Genomic DNA, 19,439 nt, shown 5'->3' on the forward strand with positions numbered 1-19,439 from the left:
AAGATACTTTGATCAAAGGAACTTTGTTCTCTGGCATTTCTTTTAAGACCATCTGTGATAGGTTAGGCAGCTGATGGTAATAAGAGGTTTCTTCTGATGGGGAGGACAGGGAGGATGGTGAGCATAGCCAGGACTCTTCGAGACCAATCACGTGCTACGCCTGAATGAAACAAACAGTAAGGTAACGAGGCACAGCAACCCTGCGTGTGTGGACGAGTCCTCTGGAAGAGACTTCATGAGGTCAGTGGAGCTGCTGTCTTGCTAAGAGGGTGGCTGGTGAGGTATCCCTTCCTCTTCGGCCCTCACCGTCACCCACAACCACATCCCCGCTCTGTCTCCATGGACCATGGTGACTCCCAAGGAGGTGGTGTGTTGGAACGGTCTGTCCTAAAATGAACCCAAAAGCAAATAGGCAAATGGAGCTGGAGCCCAGTGGATCCTGCCTTGTCCACCCGAGGAAGGTCCAAGGCCTACCCAGGAGGTGCAGACTCCTTCCATGTGTGATCGTTTTAGACATACAAACCATTTTCACGTACGTGACCTCACTCAGTCTAGACGGTCACCCTGTATATAGGCAGGGCAGTGATCCTTAAGCTCATCTGCCCATGAAGACAAGTCCAGGTGGTAACTGACACCCTTAGGGGCATGGACACCTGTAGTGACAGGAAGGTCAGGCAGGATCCACGTCTTCTCAAGTAACCTTCACGCCCGTCTCTAGCAGGCTTCGTGGGTTGGTTAGGATTAGGTCATGCTGTGAGTAGTGGAGACCTAACCCACAGAGATTTAACAGAGAAGGCACCCCGGGGAGCTCCTGGGTGGCTCAGTCAGTTAAGTGTCTGGCTCTTGATTTTGGCTCAGGTCATGATCTCCCGGTTCATGGGATCGAGCTCTGCACTGGGCTCTGTCCTGGCAGCACGGAGCCTGCTTGGGATTCTCTCTCTCCCTGTCTCTCTCTCTCTCTCTGCTCCTCCCTTGCTCAGGCATTCTCTCTCTCTCTCTCTCTCAAAAAATAAATAAACACAAAACAAATTTTTTTAAAAGAAGGCACCCCACCTCCACCACAGAAAAATAGAGAAGTGCCAAGGTGGCAGCTCAGGGCTAATACGATGGATCCATGGTCATCAAGAACCCAGAGTCCTTCCACTGTCCTAACATGGTTCCATCCTCATTGTCCCAAACGGCTGCTGAACAAGCCACTGCATCAGCATTCCAGAGGCGGGAGGCGGGGGGCGGTGGGGGCAGCACTGACAGGTCACACATCTGCACCCCCAGTCTGGCGCTTTCATTCTGGACTCCCCCGGTGGGGTCTCCAGGCTCCTCGCAGGGAAGGGGAAGGCTTGGGGACACTTTGCCCCGCTCTGACTTCTCCACTCCAGGACCTTCCCTCTGGCCTCCCACCCACACCCCGGGGGGGCCTGAAACCACCAGAGCCTTTGTTTAGGGAGCAGCTCTCCATCTGGGCGGATCCACCTGACCCCTGGCAGGTGCACCGGGGGTGGGGAACAGAATGGGGCAGGCCGGCCCTTCCTCCTCGCTTTAGACTCTTGCTGGTGCCATCTGGTACCCTCAGAGTAAGTGGTTAAAGGCTTAACTCTTCCATTTGGAGCCTGTTGCCTCGATCAGCTACTCGGACGGCTGGCAGCTCAGCCCCCTCTCCCAGCTCAGCTGAGCCGCTGGAGCCCCCGAAGCAGGGAGACACCACAGAGGCCACGGGGGAACAGGGAGGAGGGTGCCTCCGTCCGAGGGGAGAAGGCAGAGGGAGAAGGGATTGTGGAGTCTGGCCCCTCACGGGCAAGGCACAGGAGGCTCTCCCCGCTGCACGCAGCACCCCTCCCACGCTGGGAGCAGAAGGCCTTGTGCCAAGCCGGAGGGGAAACTGAGGCCACCGCCCTGGCTTCCAAGGCCTTCAGTGCCCGGTCCCCAGATGACCCCCCTCCTCGGGCCCTCCCTGCTTCCTCGCACAGCCGGTCCCCCTTCCTCTGTCTCCTTCAGCCCTGATGGAGCTCAAGCTTCCCCCTGTCAGAAAAACTTTTCCGTCAATCCTGCCTTCCCCCAAGGCTACCGAGGTTCCTCTCCCCTCCCGGGAGGTACTCAGCCTGCTGCAAAGTTGGGGATCACAGGACAATTCTACAGTTTTCAAGGTCTCAGCTCGCTATGCTTTCTTCAGATGAGCTACCTCCGGCTTTAATTCAATGGGGCAAGCTGTGAATCTGAAAAAAGTACAATCAGTACATGAGAGAGAGTCCCAAACATCTGGAAACACAAGGAAAATATTGAGCCAATTATTTGAAAACTAACCAGTTGTTTGTAACTAACGTGTCGTTCAGAAATGTTTTTGGGGTGCCTGGGTGGTTCAGTCAGTTGTGTCCGACTTCGGCTCAGGCCATGATCTCACAGTTCGTGGGTTGGAGCCCCGCATCGGGCTCTGCAGAGCCCGATGCGGGGCTCGAACTCATGAAACCGTGAGATCATGACCTGAGCCAAAACCAAGAGTTGGAAGCTCAACCGACTGAGCCACCCAGGCGCCCCTCTAATATATTGTTTAAAGATTTTATTTTTAATTTAATTATTCTTATTTTTTAAATGCTTATTTATTTTTGAGAGAGAGAGAGAGAGAAAGATGGAGTGTGAGTCGGGGAGGGGCAGAGAGAGAGGGAGACGCAGAATTGGAAGCAGCCTCCAGGTTCTGAGCTGTCAGCACAGAGCCCAATGCAGGGCTCGAACCCACGAACCTGAGATCATGACCTGAGCTGAAGTTGGAGGCTTAACTGACTGAGCCCCCCAGGCGCCCCAGGCATCTGCATTTGAAACTGCCTCTCGTGTGTGCTCACGTTGGAGAACCCATCCTGCATTCTTGTTTCCCTCCAGACTCTCTCCATTATCTCCCGGCTTCGCTCCCACACAGGGGCGACCGGGGACCGGCGCCCAAGAGGCGATGTCGAGGAACATCCACGTGATCAAGTCAGGCGAGACGCCCTGCTATCAAGGCCCAGGCACCTAGAAACCATCGGGACTAGGGCACCCGGGGGTCCGATGAAGTCAGCGGAGCGTCCCAGTTCGTCTCAGGTCGTGATTTCCCGGTTCCTGAGTTCGAGCCCCGCATCCGGCTCGTTGCTGTCCGTGCAGAGCCCACTTTGCATCCTGTCCCCCTCTGCCCTCCCCCCGCTTGTGCTATCTCAAAAATAAATACTAAAGAGAGAGAGAGAGAGAGAGAGAGAGAGTGATCGTCGAGACTGAATCATTTAGGCAGCTATGTTTCCCCAGAGATGAGAATTTGGATACTTTTCGGGGAAGAGGTAATGCTTTTTAACACACTCAAGATATTTTCGTTTGAACTATTCAGTTCCTGAAATACATCATATATGCCTCTGCCTCTCTGCCTCAATAAGCAAAGTAGTTGAACCTTTTCTTAGTGACTAAGGTCATCCTTGTGAACATAAAGTCGTAACGTGCGGTGGTCCCGGTGTGGGGCCGTCGGCCACTGTGTCGTCTGGCACTAGGTGATGGTACAGTGACTTCTCGGGCTCGGTCCGCTTCACAAAGACCACCTCTTTCGTGCCGAGGCATTTCTCCTGCTAACAGCCTTTTCATTTCTGCTTCCGATATGTTATCAGCTTGAAACCAATAGAGAGGGGTTAGGACAAGTCTAATAAGATTAAATGAGACCTGTGTAAGGGGTCCCGGAGCTCCCCTGGGGGGAGAGAATAGGTTTCAGTTTTCGCTCTCAGAAACCTCTTCCGGCTGCCCGGGGGCGGTCCTCTTGTGGCTCCACTCACAGTTAAGGTCGGAGAGCTGCTGGATCGCGGCAGACCGGCTGGGGTCCTGGTTGTGGGCTGCTCCGATCTCTCTGTCCACCTACATCCATCCACGCATAGCCTGCATCCCGCCAATTATTTAAACTCAAACAATACATCTACCGACTTCGTGTGTGGTCAGTGGTTTAAGCAGTTCAATCCTTAGGTCACCCTCTACCAAATTTTCCAAGATAACCCCATGTTCCACAAATTCACCAGTTTTCAGTCCCCTAGGAAAGCACCTGTTTAAAATAAACGTGGACCATCTGGTTGGGCAGATTGACTCTCCAGGAAAAGGTTACAGCCCCTCTCCTAGGATTGACGAGGCAGCCAGCAGGGGGTGCACGTGGGAGGAAAGGTACCCAGAGGTACCCGGTGTGCTGGAAGCCAGGGATGCCCTAGACCTGCAGAGAGGGAAGGAAGCAGAGACAGAGTTCCTAGGCCAGGGTGGGTGGCTCGCCTGCCAGGCTGGAGAGGGCACCCCGACAAAGGCAGGAGGGTTGGCCGTGGCCCAGGGTCAGTTCTGGACCCCACCTGAGGAACTCGGGGAACGTGGGGACCAGGGCGCAGAAATCCTAGGGCATTCCACTTCTGTTCTGGGTCTGTTCATGCTCCACGAGACCCAGGCCACATGGACTCTGGGGATTTGTAGCTTGTTGGGTCAGAATCAATTCTGTACCTCGAATTTGATCCTATGTCAATGCTGCTTCCTAAATTGTGGCTAAGAGCATCCAGTAACCACAGTAAAATTTAAGAAAGATAGAATTCCTTTTGCCCCTCTGGTTTAAAATTCGAAGTTCTGTCAATCTGGGCCACAGTGGGCTGGACACCCATTAATACACAGTTGCTCCTTGAACGCAGGGGTTAAGGATGCTAATCCCCCGCATAGTCAAAAATTCACCTGTATTCTTCGTAAAACTTAATAGCCTATCGTTGACCAAAAAGTCTTACTGATGGACATAAACAGTTGATTAACACGTCTGTTGTGTATTACACAATGGATTCTTTTCATCTTTCACATCAGCTCTTATTCTGCAAATGGTTACATGTCATTTCTGACCATGAATTTTAAAAATGGTTTCTTCCAACTTTATTTTTGAATAATTTATTGTCAAGTTAGCTGATATACAGTGTATACAGTGTAGTCTTGGCTTCGGGAGTAGATTCCTAGGATTCATCTCTTACACACGACAGCCAGTGCTCATCCCGACAAGTGCCCTCCTTAATGCCCGTCTCCCATTTTACCCGTTCCCCCCACCCCCCCACCCCCATCAACCCTCAGTGTGTTCTCTGTGTGTAAGAGTCTCTTATGGTTTGCCTCCCTCTCTGTTTGTAGCTTAATTTTCACTGGAGGGTATTCTGCTAAGTGAAATAAGTCAGTCAGAGAAAGACAAATATCGTATGATTTCACTCACATGTGCAATCCGAGAAACTTAACAGAAGACCATAGGGGAAGGGAAGGAAAAATATAATGTGTTCTTCAAGCAAGCTAGGGAAAAAACCCGTTAAAACCAGAAGCAAAATACATTGACAGCACTGTATTTATGGAAAAAACCCACTTACAAGTGGAGCCCTGTGGTTCAAACCTCCGTGGCTCAAGGGTCGATTACACACTCATGCAAATGTTCCACGTGGCCACCAGCAACGGGACCAAACCTTCCCCCAGATGTATGGCTTTGGTTACTGCTTTCTCATCCCTGATCCGCTCTCTAATCGAGGGAAGAGAGACGTCGTGAATCTTTTTGCAGAGATCTCCGTCTGGGAGGTGCTGAGTCAAAAAATCTTAGTATCGCTTCTCTCAAACCTGAAAGTCTCCCTGGCTCATCCCTCCCCTTCGTCTCTTATCGCAAATCCCAACAAGCACGTGGTGGGGCGGGGGGAGAGGACCGAGTACGCCCCACTCTTCTAACTCTGTCACAGCAGGACTCGGGGACGCGAGTTCTTCCTAGACTCCCGCCCAGTGGGCCGATGGGTCTCACCCTGCAGCCCTCCCCACGAGGACCCTCCTGGGTCAGCAGAGGCGCCAACGTGGCTTGGGCAAGTGGGGTGCGGCCTCCCTCCACCCCAACGATGGAAACACGGTCGGAGGCGGGCCGGAGCAGGGCAGCGTGCGGGAGGGCAGCACAGCAGAGGGCCGGAGAGCCGGGGAGGGCGGGTGGCCGAGGCTCCCACTCCCAGAGCAAAGGCCACTTCTCCCTCCGCCCGGTCCTGGGTCAAGAGCACCTGCGATCCCAAGAAAGGCCGGGAGGGGTGCAGGTTGGCAAAACTCCCTCCCCTCACAACGCCGGGCGGGGGGGGGGGGGTGGGGGGCGGTGTGTGTCTGCGTGAGACAGAAATGATCTGGCTTATTCCAGCCACAGAGACAACGTTTTTACAAAGGTATTTTATTTCAGTAAACAAAATACTGGTTCTTTCAAGGGCATAAAAAAATGCATACAATTTTAAGTTAAACCTATAGGTTGGGAGTCTATCCTCCGACACCCCATTCAGTAAGGGTCTCCGCTTCCTTCTCAGCTGGGGTCCACTCAGGCTGACATTTAGGTCGCAAACTCTAGAAAGGAAGACGAAAAGGGTGGGTATGAAATGTCTGATTGAACACTGACGGAGGTTTGACCGGCTCAGCGCTGACCCTGGCGCTCGGCCGGTTCAACGTAACAAACAGAAACCACCGCAAGTTTATCTATGAGAAGAATGTTACTGTCAACGTTCCGGTTTTCTGCCCTGGTTTGAAAGCAGGTTCGAGGCTGGCAGCCCCTGAGCCCTGAGGCCTCTGCGGGCGCCGGTGGGAGGGAAGTGCTCGCGGCCCCACATCCCATCTTTCCTTCTTCTTCTTGGTCTAACGCGAAATGAGGGCTCTGGGGGCGCCGGGGTGGCTCAGTCGGCTCAGGTCTCACGGTCTGTGAGTTCGAGCCCCGCGTCGGGCTCCGTGCTCACAGCTCGGAGCCTGGAGCCTGCTTCGGATTCTGTGTCTCCCTCTCTCTCCGCCCCTCCCCCTGCCCGTGCTCTGTCTCTCTTGCTCTCAAAAATAAATAAAACATAACAAAAAACAAATTGGACTCTGCCTGAGACAGAAATTCAACCTACCACACATTTCAAAGAGAGCTGCCCTCCCTTGATGGTTTTAGTTTCGCAATGCTCCCTCTTGCCTCACCCCAGTGCCCACTCCTGGGTTTCAGCCAGTAAAACACCATTTCCAAAAAAACCAAGGCTCTGGCCAGGGGTGGCGCGGGGGGCAATGACAGAGGAGGGGATTCTGGGCCCGGGGTGAGGACCGGAGAGCTGCGGTGCTTCACAGTCTCTCAGTGCACGTCCCTGCACTCGGGAAGGTGATGCAGCCGGGGTGAGGCCCGGCTGACCTGGGTTCGATCCTGACTCTCCTCTTCATGAGGCAGAGGGCCAGCCCTTTCTCAGACTGAACGGGCCCCGCAGAGCTATCAGCTGAAGCGATAAACCGGCCAGCTGAGAAATGCTGAGCAAAATGCTAGCCACACAACAGTCATTGAGTAAGTGTTGCTACGATTACTAGTTGTGTGCCATTAACCTCCACAGGTGCCAACTTTTTTCTTTTAACATTTATTTATTTATAGTGAGAGAGAGAGAGAGAGAGAGAGAGAGAGAGAGAGGGCAGGGGTGGGGCAGAGAGAGAGGGAGACCCAGAATCCGAAGCAGGCTCCAGGCTCCGAGCTGTCAGCACAGAGCCCGACGCGGGGCTTGAACTCATGGAGTGCGAGACTGTGACCCGAGCTGAAGGCGGACGCTTAACCGACAGAGCCACCCAGGCGCCCCTACACCTCCACAGGCCTAAAGATCCTCTACGGGAGGCTCCTGGGCGGCACGATTGGTTAAGCATCCGAGGCTGATTTTTGCTCAGGTCCTGATTTCACAGTTTGTGGGATTGAGCCCCGTGTTAGGCTCTGTGCTGACAGCTCGGAGCCTGCTTGGGAGTCTCTCTCTCTCCCTCTTTTTCTCTGCCCCTCTCTCTCCCTCAAAATAAATCAACATTAAAAAAGGTTTTTAAAAATCCTCTATGGGAATTCCGATTTAGGGAAGCATGGGATCTCTGGGTGGAGGGGGGGGGGTTAGGAGACTGCTGGCCCAGTGGCTCCTAGAGCGACACGTTGCTGGAAGGGCTGTGTTAAGAATCCCCCAGTGCATGTTAACTAACTAAAATTTAAATAAAAAATACACCTACGTATGTTAAGAAAGAAAAAAAAGAAAGAAGAATCCCTTAATGGTTTTTCAAGAGAACAGATGTCTACACCCACGTAATGGAATCTCTCGGGGGTTGGGGCCTGGAAATCTGCACTTTCAACAATTCTGATCCGTAGCCAAGTTTGGGGACCGCTGATCTAGGAACCCCTGCCACCGTAGTTGAATCCTCAAATTTTCAGAGCAGCACAGAATTCAACCTGATAAATGGAAGAAATCAGATCACACACCAGAACTAAGGGAGGTGTTGATCATCGTCTGTTCACTCTGTGGTGGGGGTTTCAGAACTACTTCCTGGTGCCTTAACTCAACAGATGTGCTCTGGGCACCTCTTGGGTGCTGTCACAGGCCCGGGGCTACCGCGACGAGTAAGACTTCACGCTTACGTGAAGAGGTTGTTGGGAAGGACCCTCTGGGACTAACAAGCCAAGGCCAAGGGGCCAGAAAGTCTCTCACGGTCAAGGAGTGGCCTGCAGAAGTGTGGGGAGTGAGCACTGGAGGGGCAAGAACACATCGGGAAGGGATTTCTATGCCATTCCTGGGAGTCAGACTTTCTCCTGAAGATCGAGCAGGGTTTGTTCATCTTAGGTATGGGCGTGGGTCTCCACAGACCTGTGACCCCACCTCCTCCCCGCCCCCGTCTGCAATTTGATGTGCAACTGTAGGTGTTTCTACTATGCGTGCTTCTGCTGGGAGAAGGTCCACGGCTCTCAGGAAATTCTCAAGAGTTCTGCGACCCAACACCTGCTCAGCCCCACTGCCTGGATAAGGGAGCAGCGCCCAGGCTTCGAGCAGAGGGGGGCACAACCTAGCTCATCTGCACCCAGGGTGCAGGGGGCCGGGATCTGCACACCTCCCCTCCCACAGATGCCCCCCATCAGACAGCAGGTGGGTCTCACGCGGCCTTCAGCCTGGAGGGAGGAGGGGTTCTCTGACCCCCACGTCTGTGCCTCGGCCCACCCCGGCCCGCTGTAAATTTTGCACGAGCAAAGTCCCCATACCTTTGATTTTTCCCTCTAGTTATCTTTCTTCTCTGACTGCTTCTTTTTTTCAGCTTCCAGTTTTGCTTCTAATCTTTTCCGTTGGTAGATTTTGACTCCAGCAAATGCCAGGCAGAGAATTAAGGTTTTTGCTGCCAAGATATACAGCAGCAAGGGCATGTGTTCAAGGACCTTAAAGAAGAAAGCAAGCATTCTAGATGTACTATGATTGAGAAGGAACGTTTCTGTTACATTCCCTCGTTTAGCAAACCCTTACCGCACACCTATCACGTAACAGGCACTAGGCCAGCTGCTGGGGCTACGCAGGCGACCAGGACAGACGCGGTCTAGTTTTCCCTCCGCCCTCCACCGCCCCCTTGCTGCTGGCTTCGTGCGCGAACCACCCACGGGCCGCAGACCTAACTGTGGTCTCCCACGAATGGACCAGGCCCTGGGCCGGTCACCCCGGCCCCTGCTGCCCAGGAGGCACTGTGGTCCAGTGAAAGCAGCCGGAGCTGGGGCGGGGGGGGGGGGGGCGCGGGGGGGCCTGGACTATAGCTCTGCTCTGCCACTGACTGACCACGAGACCTGGGTCAGGCACTTGACTTCTAAGCTTCTGCCTCCTCAAGGGAGGTGGGCCAGACCCGTCTCTAGATTCTCTGATCCTAGGAGGCTACGATTTCCTCTTTGTTGTAGCTACTCATCAGCATCGGCGCTTCAATAAATATAAAAATACAGTAAAATTCAAAACATGAAAACTGAGCTACTCATTAACTGTTCCCATAGTTTCCGGTTAGAGGGTAAGTTCTGACCCATGGGCCACATTGGCGTCCGGGGAATAACGATGGATTTGAATTACCGTCTGTACTAGTAGGTACATTATGATGTTAGTGCACATAGAGCAACAGTATCTCAAGGGAAATACTATACTTGTTTCATAAACACGGTTAGCGTGACCTGAATGATAATTGTGACCTTTCCGCGTGAGTAAAAATTCCTTCCCGAATAAAGGTGTGCTTTAGTTGAGTGATCACTTATTCTAGAGGATTAATTAGGGAGGATTTATTCCAGTGAAATCAGTAAACTGCCAAACATAACTTATTATACGCAATTCCCATATAAGGAGGTCCTACTAGATTCTACTACAGGAAGCACATTTGTCTCTCCTTCTAACAGAATGAGTCCGTGAACACTTTAGCTAGCCGGGAACAATATGCTCACAGAGCGGGAGGGCTGGGAGGGATTTTAAGCACGACTTGAGTCTACCACTCGTTTGCCTTACAAACAAGGAGAGTGAAGCTCATGGTCGGGGAGAGGCCTGCGTCACACGGCCGATTCACGATGAGGCCAGAGTCAGAATGAAACGTTCTAACCTCGATGCCGGTCTTCTTTCCTCTGCTTCCCGAGTTTCAAGGAAACGGACTTAATGAAATCATAAATTATATACATACGTGTTTGCACAATTTTATTACAATTCTTTAAGCTTAGACCTAGATATAGATTTCACGTTTAGAAGTCGTGGCGTCAGTGAGGCCTACTGGGAGCTCACTGGGCACTACGGGCCTCCCCTAGAGGCTCCTCCCATAGCAGGCGGGCTCCTGGCTCCTGTCCCCGGGAGGCAGACAGACTGTCCTAATTTTATGGCTGAGAAAGTGTAAAGTCTGGAACGGTGAGGGTCTGACCGAGCTCAGACCGCTCCAAAACCTGAACTCTCTTTATCACTATACTGTAAGATGCATCATCCGCTCCCCACGCTCACCAATTTTACTATTAAATTATACAAACAAACGATGTCTGGGCTACTGAATTTACTAAAGCCGACTGGAATCACTACCTCTGTAATTATTTAACAGGCTACTTACGGATATTTGAGGACGACGGCAAGGTGGTACAGCAGGAAGAGAACAGACATCCAAAGGAGGAATCCAAATATTTCAATTGTTTTAATTTAACCAGAACAGTCAGAACCCAAGAACACTGAGCAGCTGGGTAACAGTTTCCAAGCACAAAGTCATTTTCACAGCAAAGAATAAATACAACGTACGCACTGAGAAAGACCACTCGAGCAACAGTAGAAAAAACTGAAAACTTTGCAAAAGTGAAACTTTTCATCGTGACAAATATAAGCAGCTTGGAACGCGGATCTTCCTCACTCAGACTTAGAGCTAACCTCCGCTACCTGCCCCCAGTAGCCCTCTAATTCCTGTATTTTCTTGAAGGTTCTCAGTCAAGATGAGGCTGGACGCCACGCTTACAAACCAGCTATGAAAGAAAAAAAGCGTTACATGTGCTTTTATTTTACCTCCTTGGCGGCAAAAATCAAGCAGTTCAGAGGCGGAAACCCCCTTTTATGTTCATGGGGTTGATCTAGGCCAACAGAGCACTAATCCACATGGGGAAGTCACCCCTCCAGTTCTCCCCATCTCCATGGCTGAGCTTGTGGAGTCCTACTATGACGGAGCCCACATCACAGCCCACGGTTCCCTGTGATCTAAACATCAAACGGCTTTACCAGTGACGGGAAATGTAGAGCTCAACAGGAAGTTAGAAAATACACTGAATTGGGAATACATCAACAAATGGACAGAGGCAAGTGGCGTGGGTACTTACTTTCTTTCTGAAGGTAGTGGAGAGGAGGCAGCGCGAGGCAGGGGTTTCAGGACCGGGAAGGGGGGCAGAGAGGTGGCAGCAGAGGTCAGGGGCCCCCCCTTCCCCAGGCTTAAAGCAAAGGGTTTCAGAGCTGCACTCCTGCCCGTCTGGGGGACTGAGCTTCAGTTGTGCTAAATGTCTGCCTTTGATTTCTTTCTAACAAACCCCTCATTTTATTTAACTTTTTTAGAGTTTATTTATTTTGAGGGAGGGGGATGGTCAGAGAGAGAGAGAGGGAGAGAGAACCTCAAGCAGACTCCACACTCCATGAAGAGCCCAACGCAGGGCTCGATCTCACGAACCATGAGATCCTGACCTGAGTCAAAATCAAGAGCCAGCCTCTTTAACCAACTGGGCCGCCCAGGCTCTCCCTGTCTCAGTCTCAAAACCAACCAACCTTCAAGGGGGTAAGTGAATAAAATATTGTGGGAGTGGGCGAGATCTATGCCAATTTAAAAAAATTTTTTAGGTCTATTTATTTATTTTGAGAGAGAGAGAGAAAGTAGGAGTGGGAGAGGGGCAGCAAGAGAGGAGAGAGTGAGAATCCCAAGCAAGTTCTGCACGGACAGCAGCGGGCCCAACGCGAGGCTCGAGCTCACGTACTCAGAGATCACGACCTGAGCCGAAGTCGGATGCTTAACTGACTGAGCCACCCAGGCGCCCCATACCAATTTTTTAAAATAAATCCCCAAATCTTGTGTAATGAGAGTGGCTCATTTTTTGAATAATTAGCAAATACTGTCGCTAATGCGCAGTATTGACTGTCACTGATGCCACAGGCCCCCTGAGCCAGAAAGGGAAGCCGACAGGATGTACCGTGGGCTACATAATCCTGCTGCCTTCCAGGGCCTCATGCAGTCAGGGTGCAGAGAGGCCACTTCTTCCCGACAGTACAGGGAAGGGCCCCCTCTTAAACATGAGGTGGTTCCCAGGCAGCCATAGAGCTATGTGTCTGCTCGAAGTTGGAAAGGTTTGGGCAGATTCTGTCCCTGACATAAGAAAGAACGCCTTCTGTCACCAGCAGGATTGGCCTGGCTGGTCAAGTGGGTTGCCCATCATTCTACGATTAAAAACGTTCTCTGCGCCCTGCCTTAGACCAGTGGCAGCCCCAGACTAAGTGATCAGGAACTTTGGCGGGTGTGTGTTTTAACACCGTCTGTGTTTTAACAAGTCCTCAGCAAGCCTTCAGTACCAGTTACTGGTACAGTTCAGGACCAGTCTCTTGTCCCCACTGACTGTGGCCACCACAGAGAGGACAGGCCCTTCCCTAAATCCCACCCCACGCCGTTTTCTGCTTCTTCTCCTTGTATCTCCTTGCTGCCTCGTCTTTCCTTCCCAGCCTTTCCACGGTGAGTTCTGGAATCCCAATATTTGCTAAACAAACGCTCCAACATTTTCAACCCCTTCAAGAAGTCCTCACTCTGCCTCTTAAATTCAACCAGGCTTGTCCTGGAGAAAAGTCCCCATGGTCCGTCCTTCTGCACGGTCCCCCCCAAACCTTTGCCCCAAAGAGCTGGGGAAGCAGAGGGGTTCTCTATCTCCTAGCCCCCCCTGGTCCTGCTTCCACACCTTCCCAGGGAGCCTTGCAATGGAAAGCTGGTGGATGTTTTGAACAAGCAAATGCTCATAATTGCAAAAATACACAGTGAGATCCTAAGTTTGAAAATACACACGCTACACTTACAAATATGGACACTGGAAGAAAACACACCAAAATTGTTAATAGTAGCCATCTCTAGACGGTGAAGACAACACGATTTTTGCTGGATATCATACTTTCAAAGAATCTACAATATGATCTATTTTAGTGGCTGCTCTCTAAACCAACAGCTACCACACCCCACCCACTTTGGGGATTTGATGCGATGATTCTCCTTCCCTCTGTAAAACCTGCTGGCTGCTGCCCGCAGCCCGCTGAATGCCCAGCAGGATCCTGCCCTTGGCCCTGTGCTCTCATCTGCTGAATCTGTTCTGCAGAGGACAGCTATGTTTATTCCCCAACTAGTTTAAGTTGTACTTGATGTTATCGCAGGTAATTTTTCTAAACACAACACTTAGTGAAATATGGCTATATTGTATAAAGAAAAAACTTGTTTCCATGAGAAGTAAATCAAATGCTTTCAATGCATTTTCGAGTTTGAGTTGAAAAAAAAAAACAAAAAACCAGTGCTGTTGGCAACACAAATGTAAAAGATTAGGGAAGACGACATAAAAATCTGGAAAGATTTTGTATGTAGGTTGTTTCATAACATATTAACCCACTTGAAAGAAACCAAAACGTGAAACTGTAGGTAAAACTTTACAGGCATGGTTTTTGCAAGAAAAGTGAGGCAGATCTGAAGTCAGTGTACCCCCGCTCAAAGAAAGGGCCTAACCCCCCTCCAAAAGTCTGGTGACTAAATGAACTTTTATATGTTTTAACTTAAAATTAAATATTAAATAGTATTATGATTCCTGCTTTAATTCATTTTTTCTTTTTAATCAACCCACCTCTACGGCACTGTTACTCTCAATTAAAAAAAAAAAAAATTTTTTTTTTAATTTTTTTTTTTGGGGGGGGGGGAGAGAGAGAGAGAGAGAGAGACAGAGCATGAGCGGGGGAGGGGCAGAGAGAGGGAGTCACAGAATCCGAAGCAGGCTCCAGGCTCCGAGCTGTCAGCACAGAACCCGACATGGGGTTCAAACTCACGAGCTGCGAGATCATGACCTGAGCTGAAATCGGATGCTTAACCAACTGAGCTACCCTGGTGCCCCCTGCTCTCACTTTTTACAATGAGGAGAAAGAAAAAACCAAGCCACAACGTATAAATTCAAAGCATACTCACCTTCCAGTTCATGCTGGGCCAATTGCGAAGTCACTCCCGGTCGACGTGGGCCTGCTCAGACAAGCACATGGAGAGAGGAACTGGGAGGTCAGGTCTTGCTGTTCTGGGGGGGAGAGAAGAAACAGGTCACTTTGGGCTTTCCAGATCAGTCCACCTTAGGAAGCCTTCCCTTTGATGGAGAGAAAGGGCACATGAGCAAAGATAGCAAGCCCCACAGAGAGGAGGGTTCGGGGCGGGGTGGGGGGGGGCAGCAGGGGACCCAGAGCCTGGTGGAAAGCAGATGGCCCGGCTCAGGGAGGAAGACGGGCTTGGCTCTTGGTGAGCAGAAAGGTCTCCGTGGCTGTTTTTTGCCGGGGCTGGGGGCACAGCCCCGAGCAGCGGTGGCAGTGTTGTGCCTGAGGGGACAGGTGCTCCCCCCGGCCACGCATCTGTGGACAGAAGAGCTCCCAAGTCTTCTCCACCCACCTCCTGTCCTGAGCAAAGAGCTGGCCGGCGGATGAGTGCCTCTCTTTTTTCAAGTCCTCTGAGTGTTAAGCTCATCTTGGTTTTTAAAAAATATCTGGAGGGGAGTAAATGATACGGAAAAAAACTGTCCTCAGGAAGTAATTCCTATCTAGAATCTCATCTAAAATGTGAGGAAGCAGCAGGAAATGACAGGTCAGGGGACACAGCTGGAGCACAGCATCTGCTCCAAGGCCTTGTATGTCATTATTCTTATGCTACGGCACGTACCCCAAGAGTCAGAAGACTTGAGTTCTGGATGAAGAACCCACGCACTCTGGTAAGTGACTTCCCTCCCGGGGCCTTGGTCCCATCTGTAAATGAAGAAAGGGGGCGTCAACCAGATGGGCTCTAGGGCCCTGACTTTTTTCTGAAATTTGGCAACTTACAGTGTACTCAGAGCTTCACGTCACTGTGCCTGGCTGCACTACGGCACATTAGCTGTGCAAACTCATTTAGTTTTCACACGAGCCCCGGAGAGAGATTTATTGTTCCGGGTCAGAGATGAGGCAACAAAGTTTATGTAACGCGTCCAGGGTCGCACAGGGACTGGGATTTGAACCCATCCAATGTGGCTCCAGAGTCTTACCCTGATATAGGCAGAAAGCTTTGCAAATTCAAAAATCATGGGGATGCTTGCCTTTAAAGGTACTTAGAATGGAGAAAAGGCACAAGAAAAGGTCAGGCCTTTAGAATGGGGATACTAAAACGAACTTCGGGGAAAGTGTTTTATTAAAACTTTTACTTACAAAAGCATGTAAGTATAGAAAATTCATACCTCATCGATTCAAGGTCATAGTATCTGGAAAACAGGCTGGTGGTTGGCACAAGATAACCGAGTTTTCCCCATGACTTCTTTCAAAGCCAGATAAGTTCATGATAGGAACATACACCATAAATCTCTTTAAATGGGATGACGTGATTGAAGGTGCTCGTTTTCTTCATGGATAAATGGCCTGTTTGTCCTCAAGTAGCAGGAGATTCTGACTTGCACTGGAGAAACACGTTCCTATGACCTGCTGCTAGAATTTTCACTTTCAGTAATCTCTGATAATCTCAGGGCTTAGCCATGTTGTAATTGAACAATGTTTAAGGTTATGTAAATTTTATTTTTACAACTCTTGCTCTAACGGAGTTGTGTACAAATACAGCAGGTAAGTTTGGCTGTTCTTTATTTTCTGCGGTCATATTAATGTATTAATGTAATTAACTACAAGAATTAATGTAAGAATTAATGGATTAATGTAAGATGCATTAATGGATTAATGTAAGATATTGATTCCCAAGGTCAAGGGCAACAAATAGGTCCAAAAAGCTTATGAGGGGAAATTAAAAAAAACACCCCATGGGGTGCCTGGCTGGCTCAGTTGGTAAAGCATGTGACTCTTGATCTCGGAATTGTGAGTTAGAGCCTCACACTGGGTGTAGGGATTATTTAAGGAAATTAATTTAAAAAAAAATTAAAATTAAAATTAAAATTCAGGTTAGGTCATTCTGGTGTGACCTTGGACAACTCACTTGGCCTCTCTGAGCCCCGCATCTCTCATTGGTAAATTCTTCAGAGACTGGATTATAAACACTAAGCACAATGCTCAGTACATGGAACACATTTCAATAAATATCAACCATTAGTGTTATGATAAATATCTCTCCTTCTGCTAATGGACATGCCAAGCTTAAGAACCATAAACAAGAGGCAACCAGGGCAAAATGCAATCAATCCAAGATAGCAGGGACCAAGAGAACTGGAGAGCTGGACTCTATTCTTGGTGGCACCAATGGCAGGCATGTGACCCGGGGCAAGCCATTAACCTCTCTGAACCAAAATGTTCTCATTTTAAAAATCGGTATCCCAGGAACAACTCTGCAACTCTGGAATTCGTTAAGTCCCCATTTTCTCTGATATCACACAATCTGACTATGAAAATTTACTGGCAGTTGCCTCGGCTTCATACCTAGGGTGATGAAATTCAAGCTCTTTAGAAGGAAACATATTTAAAGTCAACCTGCAAAAAAAAAGTAGTGGGAGTGATGCAGGGAGCGGGTGGGAGACAAGAGGGCTGATCACTCCAGCTCATTCCTACCTGCTGCCTCCAAATGATAACTTTCCTCTTCTCCCTTCAATCGCATGCTCTAACTCTAACTTTTGTAGCACCCGGCAGGACTTCAGCAAATGAGAACTGAGACAGCTAAAAATATCAGCAGGCTATTAGCTCCACTGCCATATGTATGTCTGATGCAATATTAGCCACAGAAGGCAGCTGGTATCTGAGGGCTGAACTGCAGAAGCCAACAAGGCGTGGACACTGTTGAGGCATAAAGGCTGTGAAGTTCAGGAGGTTTTAGACTTCCCCCGGAACTATGCACCATTCAAGCTAACTTAAATCTGAAAAACAACAGTGGCTCAGATAGAAGCCTTTGCTTCTATCATTTTTTTTTTTTTTCCTTTGCCAGATTTATCCTAAAAACCAGAAAAGCTCTCCGTTTACTCAGGTTAGGACAATGAAAGCCATCTGGACAAAATACTGTCCAGAATCTACGTTTTCTTCTTGGCACACCTAACAAACTCCAGGGTGGTCAGTCTCCTGCTATCTACGCTCATTCCAGCCGCTAATTAGGCCGTGTCAGAACGTTTCGGAACATGTTCGCATTCCCGGTCTCTGCCCTTTTCACCCCAGCTCTATACCCAATCATTAGAAGTTGGGTGGTGCGAGGAGGAGGGAGCTGCAGGTGAACCCTGGGCATCACTCCGTCGACCTCTGAGCCCCACTACCAGGTCACCTGCGGTTCCCAGGGCCAGAGAGGCTGGATCTCGGCTCCTCCATAACCGACCCTTGGGGAGTAACACCTAACCCGCTGAGACCCGGGGATGAGGGCCAACGGCGGCCGTTGCTTCCCCCACCCATCCACGTAACAGGGTGTCCGGAATATTCGCTCATCCCTCCAAACCCTCCGTCCAGAACAACTCTGGGGACCCCGTCCGGACCTCGTGCCAGCCTAAACACAGCGCCCCCGGCGCCGGATCCGCGGATAACGCGGCGCCGGGACGACCGAGCCAGGCCGGGGCGCTCCGCGGGTGGGGCCGCGGCGGCCGTCACCCTCCCGGTCCCCACCGGGGAAGCCGGCGCCGCGCGGCAGGGGCGCCGGCTGGCGGGCATCCCTCACAGAACAGCAAACGCGGGGCCGACCACCGGACTCCCCAGCGCCCCCCAAAAGCTGTCGGGCTTCGGGTCAGGATCCCGCTGACCGGATGTCACCCACTTACAGCTCCAGGCCGCGGAGGTTCCTGCGCCGGGCCCTGCACAGGAACGGTCACTCCCTCAAGGCGGCGGGGAGACTACACGTCCCGACATGCACCGCTCCGCGCGCCGGCGCAATGGACCCCGGCCGCATTCGCGGGCGTACGCCCGGTACGCAGGCGCAGTGGGACGCTCCGCACCGGACTGCTGGGGGCTGCGCAGGGGTCAGGGGTCACGATTGGCACGGCCGGACAAGGTGCTCCGGGACCCGGCGCGTTCCCGTTGTGACCTTACCGGAGCTGGGGGAGGTCGACGGCCGCAGGGCTGGGCGTCCCCCTTCCTCTGGATACTACCCGCTGCTGTCTGCGACTGAGGATCCTTGGGTCCCCAGAAGTTTCCAAATATAGCGTTCATCTCTGACAAAATGCGTGCATTTTCCTTTGGGAGAGCGGTAGCCCGGGTACCGGGGTCCCAGCTTCCTTCGTTCACCAGACGCGAAGTACGCGCTCGGGCACGCTCAGCCCCGGCCCCGCGGGAGCGCGCAAGCCAGACCCCAGATAAATGCAAGGGTGACCCCGGGGAGGGTGCACGGAGCTCTTTCTCCGTGCTCGGCTCACCCTTCTGTGGATTAAGGAGAGGAGCAAGGGGAGAGTAAGCGGCTGGCGCAAGAACAACACCCGCGAACTGCAGGGACAGAATTTAGATTCGAACCCAGGAGGAGGTCTGACTCCAAATCCCATTATGACATTTTGTGGTGATGACGCACAAGGTGTTAGGCCTGCAGAGGACAAGGACAGAGTGAGGGCTGGAGGGTTTGGTTCGGCTGACCGGCGAAGTTTTCCTATAGAAAGTAACAAAACTAGTTTTGTTCTGAGCGCTGTGAGGCTTCTTGTCTCGCTGAAGCCTCGTAACGAGCCTATAATCGGACATCCTACAACTAATTCGCAGATGAGGAAAGGGAGGCACAGGGAGAGTCATTTGTCCAGGGTCTTAAAGCCCGCAAGTGCCGGAGCTGGGACCCTGACTCTCAGTAGTCTGGATGTAGACCGTAGGGGCAGCAACTCCCATGGGCTCCTTTTCAAACCACTTCTGAACTCTTGGAAGAAGTTAAGAGGGGCTCAGGTCATATGGAGCCAGGAATCCAAGCAGCTGGAGCTCTAACAGCGAACGGGGTAGAAAAGAAAAACAAGCTGTTTGAAGGGGCATCTTTAGTTGCCGAGTTGAAAGTGGAAAGCCTAGGAT

At 51.1% G+C, this 19,439-nt stretch overlaps 1 protein-coding gene across 6 annotated transcripts; it reads right to left on the minus strand.

Annotated features, from left to right (window-relative positions):
* Positions 1-6,158: 6,158 nt before the first annotated feature.
* SMIM11 (small integral membrane protein 11) lies at positions 6,159-18,354 on the minus strand. Of its 6 annotated transcripts, XM_040483979.1 has the most exons (6): positions 18,224-18,353; positions 15,190-15,272; positions 14,923-15,016; positions 14,458-14,560; positions 9,005-9,175; positions 6,159-6,345 (listed from the first exon to the last, which is right to left on the minus strand). In XM_040483979.1, exons 4-5 carry the CDS (start codon positions 14,467-14,469, stop codon positions 9,020-9,022), a joined length of 168 nt encoding a protein of 55 aa, XP_040339913.1. In that variant the 5' UTR covers positions 14,470-14,560; positions 14,923-15,016; positions 15,190-15,272; positions 18,224-18,353; the 3' UTR covers positions 6,159-6,345; positions 9,005-9,019. The 6 variants fall into 6 exon arrangements, with proteins under 6 accessions (XP_040339913.1, XP_040339915.1, XP_040339910.1 ...); XM_040483981.1 differs by lacking the exon at positions 14,923-15,016 and having other exon boundaries at positions 14,458-14,555; XM_040483976.1 differs by lacking the exon at positions 14,923-15,016.
* Between the last annotated feature and the right edge of the window lie 1,085 nt (positions 18,355-19,439).

Source organism: Herpailurus yagouaroundi, unplaced genomic scaffold, assembly GCF_014898765.1.
Source record: "Herpailurus yagouaroundi ecotype Mexico unplaced genomic scaffold, PumYag 162, whole genome shotgun sequence".
NCBI lineage: Eukaryota > Metazoa > Chordata > Mammalia > Carnivora > Felidae > Herpailurus > Herpailurus yagouaroundi.